The sequence below is a fragment of the Opisthorchis viverrini genome (assembly GCF_000715545.1).
Source record: "Opisthorchis viverrini unplaced genomic scaffold opera_v5_145, whole genome shotgun sequence".
Taxonomy (NCBI): Eukaryota; Metazoa; Platyhelminthes; class Trematoda; order Opisthorchiida; family Opisthorchiidae; genus Opisthorchis; species Opisthorchis viverrini.
In genome coordinates, this window is record NW_008751802.1 from 1,163,626 (window position 1) to 1,174,977 (window position 11,352).

Here is an 11,352-nt window from a genome sequence, read left to right on the forward strand (position 1 = left end):
ACTACGTATTTCATCAATTGCATAATCGTTTTTTGTTTGAATACGAAAAACTACAAAAACGCGCACTTGTACAATTTCACAGAATACAAGCGTGGTCACGTGCTTCGACTCCCTCTTCTGATTTCGCTCGCGCTTGCAGCGGTCATTCGCGAGTCTCATGTACTAACTCTGGTACCAAAACATTTCGGACATCTTCGGAATCTATTATATGTGGGAACTGTTCAGAAGAAGACCTCTGGACCAACATAATTGGATTATTGTTCATTCGCTGACCTGGGCCAACGACGAACTATTTTAAGGAGAACAATTGTTAGTGAGTCTGTTCCGTCTGGTCTCTTTATTTTTGTATACCCAACCTAGCGTAATCATTTTTATTTCTTTGCCACACACTCCTGGTAAACTAACTTATTTGGTAGCCAGGTCACTACAAGGCACAGAACCCCCTAATGTTATGCGTCAAACCACGAACGAAATTAACCAGATAAATGTAAGCAGTCTGTGCACTTGCGGATGGAGATAGAACGCGATTTAAGGCACCTAGAAAAACAAGTGCAAAAACTTTATTTCAATGCAATTGTAGAACGAAGTCGCGTTAGGTTTACTTCAGTCCGAAAAGGAATTTCTGCCCGTCAGAAAATCTTAGAAGCTTATGGAAAATAGCAGAAACAAAAAGCGGGGAAAAATCATTTAGAAGACCTCCACATGAACCGAACTTCCTATGATTTACTGTGAATTTTTGCGATATCGTCGTTCGCGTCCATTTCAAAAGGTACACGGGTGTATCCTAGTAACATGCTCTCGAGCTTAGTTCAAGAAACCTCTACGCGAATAAGAACCTAAGGTTTCGTACAACTAGAATGTTGAATGCTGTTTCCGATCGTAGGTCCGAAGTGAAATAGTATACGGACTGGTAGAAATAAGCGAAGAAACTCTGGTCCAGTTTGTTTGTAGGCTGGAACAGTTTGCCCGTCGGTTCTGTTCTTATCATTCAGCGGCTTCAATTCTTCTGATAGGCACGAGCGAAAAAAGAATGAAGCACTGCTCTTGAGGTTCTCAACGCGGGGCAGAAAATTGGTCAGTGCAAGGACCCACATGAATAAGTGTGATGAACATGGCTGATACTCTATCCATTGCTCTATTCATTATTCTCTTGTTTTAACATTCCATATGCTGTACATATTCGCCAGTTCGAATACATACGTGCTGGTTGTTACGCTGCGCTGAATTCTGGATTTCTAGTTCGTCTGGTTATACCGATATACGTGCGAGACTTAATTCTCACGATAAGCGCCTAATAGTTCTTTGAACCGGGTACTAAATGTAGTGTGGGCAACCATCGGCGGAAGGTTGTTCCACGCAGTAACGATCCGAAAAGAAAGTATTGTCCAAAAAATTGTGCGTGCTGAGCTGGAAAGTTGTTGACCGAACTTTGTTCAAAAGGGGCAAAATTAAATATTATCTGTCAACGATTCTCCAGGGAAAGTAGTCAAGCACCGCGAGATGTGTTCCTAAGTCCACAGATTTAAGTTCGGCAAACATTTTTGCAGCAACTCGTTGGACAAGCTCAATGAGGATTACGTCTTTCTTGCATCCTGATTAAAACACTTGGCTGACATATTCAAGAAGCGGTCCGACGTAAGCCCCATAAAGTACTTGGTGGTCTATGTGAGTAATACGGATGAAAATTTGCAGAATCGGCCTAGAACGGCGATAGCTTTTTAGCAGATTTCTCATAGCGCAGTGTGAAAAACATTTTTGAAGATAACCAGATACTCAAATCCTTTATGGGATCCTTCCTTGAGACGCCTTCTGGTTCATTCTTACCATGCACGCTAAATGCGCTCACAGAACCCCTCCGAATTATATGGGTACATTTTTCGTCACTCACGCATGGGTGTCAATTCATCAACCAGTGCTTTGTAGCGTATACATCCATCCGGAGAGCGCTGGCATTTTAATTCCGGGTTTTCAGGTCGTCTGAATAAGGTAGACATGGACATGAAAGAACGTCTGAAGGGTCGTTGACGTAGACCAGAAACAGTAGCGTTTCCATAACAGAGCCATGGGGAACATTAATGGAGACTGGTGCCGCAGAAGACTAGATCGCGCTTACTTTCGCCTGGAATGTTCTGTTCAATTGGAAAGCCTTAATCTAGTGTACAATTTACACTCGCATCCCGTGGGACTGTAGTTTGTAGAGAATCTGGAACTGTGGGACTCAATCGGATGCTTGAGAAGTTGAAAAATATTGCACCCGACAAATGCCTTCGTCCTTATAAGCTTGGGTTAAGCTGTCCATAAATACGAGCAGTTGTTCATGCATGAACGGTGGGGTGGAATCCGCGTTGGGCTGGAGATATCGGGTTAATGTTAGTAAGGCCATCAAGGACAGCCTGATTCAGAATGCGCTATATCACCTTTCACGGCACGCTTGGGAAGTTAAGACGCCTGCAGCGACGGAGAGATAATCCGTCACCTGTTTTGTAGATTAGCGTGGCAATCACTTCCTTGCAAAATAACAGGCATAAATATATTATATAATGTGGACGACGTTTCCTTCAAGAACTTTGGAAAGACCTCAGTTGGTCCAAAAGTGCAGAACAGGCGATCTTGTGTGAGAGTTGACGAATGTCCTCATCCGTGAAGACCAAATCGGTTAGGGGGCCGTCCGTACTTACGCCCTGACAAGATAGGATGTGACGAAGACGCTGGGGCTGAGTGTAGATCTGCACAGTTTTCTCCGTAAAACTCAGGTACCATTATTGGGTCACCCGTGGGTTCCCCGCTCCTGTCCCCCAAAGGAGAACACGTATGGTCCAGTTCTACAATGATGTTTCATCTATTTAAACAACACGTTTCTGTTTTTCTGCGCGTGGTCCATAATGCTGGCTTGTTTATTGTATGTAACACAGCGGTCCATCATTTTGCGAAAAGCCAGCTCCTTTTGTGTTTTCTGTAATAAGCTTTTTAGAAAAATAGCAAGACGTCTTATCAGAAAAAGCAGAATCATTTTGGTCAACTTGCGGCCCGTCCGAGTGCGTGCTGGTTTTTTGGGACCAACATGGCTTCAGCCTCGTGGACTTTATAGACAATGGTCCTATTGGTCAACTGCCCGTCCGAGTGCGTGCTGGTTTTTTGGGACCAACATGGCTTCAGCCTCGTGGACTTTATAGACAATGGTCCTATATGAGTGTTGAAGTGAAGCTAGCCTCATTTGAACTTTTTAAAGAAATATGCGCATTTTTTATGTATGGGCCACAGAAATTTGGAATCCACGTTTGAGGTTCGGGAATTCTGAACCAGAAGCAGATAAAATCAAAGGTCAGCACACTTTGGTCACTATGTCCTACCGGCGCGTTTAACTATCACCAGACCGATGAATGATGATGACCAAATCCAGGGTCGACGGTAGTTAACCTGGACGGTATCTATTGTGTGCAGCGATATGTTGAATATAAGTGCTCTGTTGAACGGCTTTGGTAAACGTCACTGCGGAAATTTCACTTGATCCGATGCGCCATTGCTCTACATAGGGGACATTTGAAGTGGTGAAGTTATTAGTGCACGGCTGGTGAGAGCCATAATACATTTCAGGTGTAAATAGGAGTTTTTAGCATGGTTGCGATACGTATAGAAATAAATACAGTGTGAAATGGGAGCGGGTCAAAAGGGAGCTTATCGTATGTGAGAGTCCCTTGGTAAAAGTCCGGAGGTGGGAAAGTGTTTTCTTCGCAGCATGGCTGCTACACGTGTTCCATGATTGTCCGTGGACTTGGAGTGCTTGGCTGACTCCTTGCTCCCTGCGCGCGCGCGAGTCTGTCCTGACTGAGTTCGGCTTCCCTTTATGTAGGTCCCAGAGCGTATACGTGGGCGCGTCGGCACATGAGTGGTTGCTACGCTGACTGAGCGGTGCAGACAATCAATGTCCGATGAGTCAGCTTAATGCGACGTGTTTGTGCGTATGAGAAAAAAGATAAGCCTCGCGATCCAGTGAGTGTCAAGTATATGGGTGAGTGGTCGCTACAAAATCACCTACCAGTTAGGGATGAGTGAAGTGGTAGACCACACCGGGAAGGAGATAATCGGGTCAATTTAGCGTGATCCAAATCAACAGCGCATCAAAAAAGGTAAAAAACAGTGTTATCAGACAGGGCAATCTGTATGTGCACGGTCGCAAGCAGGCTCAAAACAGTTTTGAGTTGGCTAAAAAAGCAGGGTAGCCGTCTATCAATATCAGCGTGTCAGAAACATGTGGTTTGAGCCGGGCACCCGTGAGTGCTATTATGGGCGGTTGTTTAAGACAAACTGATTGTTTAATATCACAAAGTTTGTAAGAAAACGTAAGGTAGTTGATGGACAAGCATTTCAACTCCGTCTCTTCTGCCTTGAAACATGGGGAGCCGAGAGGTGCGCAACCGGAGAGGTTAACAAATTTGATAAATGTAAGCCGGATTTGAGTTCAAGGTTCCGACAAGGACTCTACGACATACTTGTCTGGTTTTTGTCTTGAGATTTTCGAGAGCTGCTTTTCATTTGCAGGTTTTTTTCTAGTGTGAGCCCGGTTTGGCGGTCCTTTTAATCTTGTGTAAGTTTCACCAGTTGGAAAAAACCCATCCGCTGCTACCTGCACCTCGCTCAATGCCGAATTTTAAACGACTGGATTGGCCGTTGTTCAGGGATCTGGAAAGAGCGTGCGTCTGTTCGTTTCGTCGAATATTTTGGTGCCATTTGCTCGATAAGGTATTCTTTTGAGGCCCTGAGCGTTGGATGTCAGCATCAAGAAGTCTTCATTTCGGTGGTGCTCCCATGGGGCTTGTTTTTGCAAGGGATTCAACCTTGAAGCTAGCCAGCGGTTTTGGATTTGGTGAATCTGATGTAGCTTGTTCGACTGTGGTCGCTTTTCTTTTGTGTTTGTGTGAACTCCCAGATACCTCTCGATTAACATGGCCAGTTAAGTGCACGAGATATTTTCATGTTCGACGTTGTCATGTGTGACTTTGTCTGTCGGCGACGACTGTGTCCTCAACATATCATGTGTGTGACTTTGTCTGTCGGCGACGACTGTGTCCTCAACCATAGTCTCCACTTGAGATGGAGAGGAGATGGAGGTTGGCTACTTCACCTGCTCAGTGGTTGTAGGGTCATCGCAGCTATTCCGGGTGTCGAGGACAACGTTTGTGGCCGATTGGTCGGTAAGCTTGGCCGATTGTCTTAACGATTTTGAATCAGTCTAGCTCAGAAGTTGTGATCTGAGGGTGGAGTTCATCGCTCTCCTATATCGTCTGTTACAAAATAAGTGATGACAGAATCACGTACTTTCCGCTGCGTCTACGTGAGGCTTAACTCCTCCCGACCATGCTGACCTTGGTGTTAAGGCATCTGCATTGTTTCATTAGAACTTACAATCCAGGGCCGCGGCCGATTGCGCCGTGACTTCAGGAGCTCGAGGGACTATAACTACAATCCATTTGGCCATGTGTTCGAGGTCGGCTGAACTGGTGCCAAGGGGGAGCAGGTTTCCTACCACTCCCACAGGACTGCTGTGGCCCAGCTTTCGCAACTCTGAAGGGCAACCCCCAGATATACGCCCGATCTTTGTCTAGGCCTTTTGAATGCTGACAATCTGCTCCATGATCTTCTGTGCGGCCAGAGGGGAGAGAAGACGGACCGGAAGCCCAAGTATCCACTTGCTTCCGTTCTGGCGTAAACAATCTGTATGGAACGATTTGTGGACAGGCTTTGTGAGGACGCTACCAGAAAGCGACTGTGTCTGATTACTTAGCATGATTTTTCTGCACAATGATCCACAGATTATCAGTCCACTCTCCCTCATGCAGCCGTTCAATATAGATGCCGTGGCGGTCCTCAGTGCCGCATCAGGGAGCTGAAGACATTCTTTAGTGGGTCCGGGACGGATAGCGCAAGGTACTCGTTTAGGGAAGAAAGTCTATCATCAACTTTCCTCCAGGGCGTTGTGCTCTTCGTGGTTGTGCCCTTCAGAGCTTAAGAAAGGTGCATCAGTCTTGCGTGGGGCATCCTTTTCAGAGCGAAACATTGACACGGGTCTTTCCAATTCCTCAGTGGGAAATCGGCCCCGTTTTTGATGGCTCTTTTTTAGGTGAGGAATGCATTGCGCTCTTAAAGTAGAGGCAGATGGAGAAAACAACTATGTCAGGGGAGTGAACCGGTTGCATTGCCCGTGCATACCTCACAATTAACTGCCACCACTTGAGGAGCGGCATTGCATCCGCGTCCATGGACACATTCTGCGGACACATTTCACCCATATTTCTTGTGGTCCGTCGATGACTGCATAGGGATTACTGTATTGATTTGGATGAGACTTGATGTACCGCAGGAACTGAGTTCAAACTGCCAGAGGTTATCACACAAATGTTATGGTAGAGTGACAAAACACAACAAATGACACGTGTGAACTATGTAAACAGATTGAACAGCGAAAGACTTCAGAAGTTTGGATGAGGGAAAAACGAAATCAATTTTGAGCGTATGTTAAAGGGGATGTACAGCCGGCTTAATCAACGACCGTAAATAAGCAATAACGAGGACATGCTTGTGGTTGACTGTGAGAAAGCATGGTGAGGTAGCAACGCCTCGGCGTTGTTCACTTCTCAAGTACCTTTGGTCACCGGCTACTCGTTGATCGTTCGGTTATTATGCTTGATCAGACCATTTGTTTGCGGTTGGCATGCTGCCATCCTCAGCCGTCAGATGCCCAGATTCTGCAACCAATTCCTAGGCTCTTTGCTCTCAAAGCAAGTCGCCTGATCGGTTAGGATCATTTTTGACACCCCATGGTTGGACATGATGTGATACATTACCACTCCACCAAAAATCGTCGCCCGTCGATTTGGCACGCCTGCCGCCTCGTCCATCTATCGCCCAATTCTGGGACAGGAATGGGTTTCCTGGGATGGGTTGCCCCTGTCCTATCTTCTTTCATCAGTTGGCATCACTCACAGGACGCCATATAATATATCACCTCACTTCTCTCTGCCGAAGTAAGTCGTGCGTCCTGGTGCACCCTGTATATGCCATCTCATGGCATTCTACGATAAGCTTCCGCACCAAGACTCGAGGTATCACGAGCAGCCTAACATCGGAAGCGGTGGTGTTCCAGGAAAGTATGTCAGTTTCATTCGGACTCAGCGGATCAAGGTGAGTCTAGAACGTTTTTGATTCTTTGTCTTCATCTCCAGTCTCAGTACTTATTCAATCCAACAAGGCGTCTGCGACCTTCCGTAATAAACTGTCCTGCCGTTGAAGTTGTACCAACCTTCCGGCATCCAGTTCGACGACGAGGCTTCTCACACCAATCGTAGTCCTGGGAACCTCATCTTCATCCTCTGGTCTTGAGAGCGTATCAGCCAGGTGGTTCTCATTCCCTGGCACGTTCTGGATTGCACAATCCTACTCTTGCCCAGAGCGCGAGCTGCGAGCGAGCTCTCTTGTGTCTCTGATACGCTCAAAAGGTCTGGAATTGGTTTCGACATGAAATCCTTGACCAAGAAGATATGGCCTTCACTTATCCGGGGCCCAGACAATCGCCAGACATTCTTTTAAAATGGTTGAGTACTTTTACTCAGCGTTTGTCAGGACATGACTGACATATTAGCTAACTTCATTCCTCTGCTTTAGGGCTGCGCCAATACCGCGATCACCAGCGTCCTTTGCAGTAGCACACACCTCTCCGAACATGGGCAGGTTGCTGATTCGGCATCCGCGCTTTGACACACCCGAAAACCTCATGTGCTTCTCCGGTCCATGCAGATTTCCAATTTTTCTTGAGCAACTCGTACAGTGGCGCATCGGTTGTGCTGAACTCCTCAAGAAACCGGCTGTAGTACGCTGCTCATCCAATAAATGGCCATAGAGACCACTCTGAATATGAAACAACACAATCATCGAACTTTTCCAACTTTCTGGCCGCGGGCCAACTTCTCCGTTACCCTATTTATGCCCCAGTAGTGTCACCGAACTCCGAACTATCTTCGTAGTGGCTTCATACATCCACAGATCAGCCTCTCGTATCAACTACAATACGGCCTTCAAGTGCTCTGGTTCCGATTTACTGTACCCAACTTTGTACACGGCAACATTCTAGACCCCCTTCGTCAGGCGAAGCATCAAGCGCCGGAAGGTGAGTGGTGTCCCGGACAAACCAAACGGCAACCGTGAAAATTGGTGTTGACTGTCCCGAATCGTGAAAACCGTTTACTCCCGGTCCTCCACCCTGGTAGGTAGTTGCCAAATACCGGAACGCAAGTCGAACACAGTGAAATATGGGGAGTGCCAGAGGGAATCGAAAATCTTCGCAACCGAAGGGACGGCCACAGTCCGATTTACGGTATGATCATCCAAACGATGAAAATCCACGCAAAACCGGTATTTTCCGTTCGCCTTGTTTACGAGCACACTATTGGCTTCTCCGATTATGCCATTTTTCAACATCACAGTATTTGTTTGTGAACATTCCCCCGTAGATGGAGCGGCAGCGGATGGGGGCAGTTAGGTGGAAGGCATTCAAACGAGAGGGGAATTTTATGTTCCATCCACGGGGAGACGCCAAACGGGTCTTCATTGCCCCGGAACAGTTCGGAGTGTTCCTCAGACACGGACTTCACTGACGTTCGCTCATGGCATTGCCTGAGTAACCCTTTAGTCTGATCGTGCCACAGTTAGTCACCAGCTTCCCCTGCTTCAAGTCAACCGCGGAATCTTTGTTTTTGAGAAAATCTGCCCCTCAATGTTGCCTGCCCTATGTCTGGGCTGATCAAGTACATGCGCTGCACGAACTTTTTGCCTGGGCGTATTGAGTGCATCGTCAATCCGTCAAATTTCAGTCGATGCTCACACACTGCTCTCACTTCTAGCGTGAAATCAGTTTCGTTCCCTCTCCACCTCAGTGATGCCCCTGTTCCTGTATCAATCAAGCACAGCCCACTCTTCCCTTGTAACTCGATAATGGCCTGTATGGTGGCCTGTGCCACCGCGCTTACCGCAGCCATAGGGAAAACAGAAGTAATACGAATTTTTGTTATGTACAGGTTTCGGGGTACGAGGTCATTGATTCTTCCAATTTTCAAGCATGCCACATTTGTAGCATCCGCCCATTCGTGCGTGCCTTCGTGTTTCTGTCTTGACGGCTGCAAGATGTTTGGCGTGTTGGCCCGCTTTTGTACGCAGGTCCTCCACTATTGAATCCTCCCTGTTCTTCTGCGACTATAACGTGGCCAGTGGCGCCTTGGCCAATTCCCGAGCCAAATGCACCATGTTCCTTACGCTCAACTGGCTAGTTACTCTCGCCAACCGCAACCGGACACGAATCACCGGCTGTACTCATTCGAAGAACTGGTTAAACAGCAAGTGCAGGAGCAACACCGGGTCAAATGTCGGCAGGGTCAGATCCAGCGACTGCTGCAGGCCGGCGGAGAACACCATCCGGGTCACCCCCCGGTTCCATTCTGGTCGCCTTGAACCGCATCATAGTCTCCTGGTTGTCAACCGGTATGTCCGCTGCAAGGGCTTCATCCGAGGTGGCCTAGTTCATCTTCTGAGGGCCACCACGGCCACAAACAGGCGCTAGTTGCTCCCGACTTCTTTTACATATATACCGATAGTATTTTTGTCACAATATTACTCTGTTCTTCAACGAATTTTTGGGAGGAATGGAGCCGTTAAAATTACGCATAAGATTGCTAGTGTCGAGCTTCGCATCTTTGGTGGAAGATTACATTTTAACTCATCCCCTCGTATAGTTCCGCCGTCGTGGTCTCTCAGACTCTACAATTTTTGTATTTTCAATTGATCTACAACATACGACACTGCAAAGCGGGCCTTTCGTCGTAACCAATCGCATGTATGTATTCGAATCGATGTATAAGTACAGCACTCGGAATATTGGAACTCGGGATTATTTAATAGAGCGATGAATGGAGCATCGATAATGTTCATTGCAAATTTCTTAGCTCATATACTTTGTGGCCATTTTAAAGGCGACTTTGAAGACATACTTCCAAGTTAATCATCCATGGGACATATTCCGCCTCTCCCATTACAAGTGGCGGTCTATACAGAATTGGTAAGTAGCTTCTGGTGCAGAAGGGCTAGCGACTAAATGAGGTTGGACACTTCTGCAAACTGCATGAAAACAAATAATCTATTTCCGGGGGACCTTAATTGGCTGTGTTTTTTCTTGTGGCGGTTTCCCCGACATCATCATCCTCGCTGGTGGCTGATCAGATGGCTATTCAACCGTTCTCCTGTTTTCATAGTTAGCTTGCAGACATTCTGTCCGCAGTTGGGGAGACTTTCTTTCTACTCACCTGAGTGCGTAATGCCTCCTTACCTGTCTGTGCTTATTTAGTTTCCCAGGAGTATCCAATATCTCCTCATCTAATTGACTGACTCATACATACCCTTCTTGGACGCTAACTAGACGCACGTCCAAATCATTTTCGTCGAAACTATGGGGTTTTTGAAGTTGAGAATTTTACGGAAAGTTAGTCTAATCCGTTTGCATCTTTCGGCGACGTTCGCAGAGCATTTAGGTGAGCGAAATTTCAAGGTCCTCTTGTTCCCGGTTTACACGAGAAAAAACATGAAATCGCACGTCTGCATATTTTGTCATCATTCGGCGTTCATTAAGAATAAAATGACATCTACAGAATATCTAATGCAAATTTCACACAGGAAAATCGGTCATTGACGTTTGATCAACAGCCACCTTATCAACAAGCAATAAACTTACCCGAGCTACCAACATCTCAGCATGATACCGGTGCGCGTTTGATCACAGCCACCTTATCAACAAGCAATAAACTTACCCGAGCTCCCAACATCTCAGCATGATACCGGTGCGTGGTGATGATGACCTTGAGGTCAAAGGCCTCCCTTCAGTTCCCCGAAAATTCTTCTCAGATATCTCTCAAGTGGCTTGAGCACCTAACACTCAACACCTACCAGAATCTCTAGTACTTAGGTTACGAAATTCCTCCGAAGGGATAAGTGCTGCAGTGAGGCTGGTCGGTTCGTTGCTCATACTGACTCTTTTGACTGTCATCCGTCCCCACTCAACATCCATACGAACCACACCAGAATCCGTGCTCCTTCATTCCGGAAACTACTTAGGTTAATTCCTCCGAAGGGATAAGTGCTGCAGTGAGGCTGGTCGGTTCGTTGCTCATACTGACTCTTTTGACTGTCATCCGTCCCTCCCCAACATCCATACGAACCACACCAGAATCCGTGCTCCTTCATTCCGGAAACTGTCCAATTCTTTCTATCTTAATCCTGTTATATATATACCTTTGTTTCCAGCACTAATATATA

General features: G+C 46.6%; 2 protein-coding genes across 2 annotated transcripts in view; one reads left to right on the plus strand and one right to left on the minus strand.

Annotated features, from left to right (window-relative positions):
• The window catches only part of T265_14130 (hypothetical protein), a gene marked incomplete at both ends in the record, with an annotated part of 18,105 nt that extends 17,325 nt beyond the window's left edge, over positions 1 to 780 (minus strand). The window contains one exon of the mRNA XM_009172148.1: positions 728 to 780. Coding sequence (XP_009170412.1) covers positions 728 to 761 — 34 coding nt within the window. The remainder of the gene's footprint in view (positions 1 to 727) is intronic.
• Positions 781 to 9,410: 8,630 nt separating this feature from the next.
• T265_06782 (hypothetical protein) overlaps positions 9,411 to 11,352 on the plus strand; it is a gene marked incomplete at both ends in the record, with an annotated part of 6,852 nt that continues 4,910 nt past the window's right edge. The window contains one exon of the mRNA XM_009172135.1: positions 9,411 to 9,528. Coding sequence (XP_009170399.1) covers positions 9,411 to 9,528 — 118 coding nt within the window. The remainder of the gene's footprint in view (positions 9,529 to 11,352) is intronic.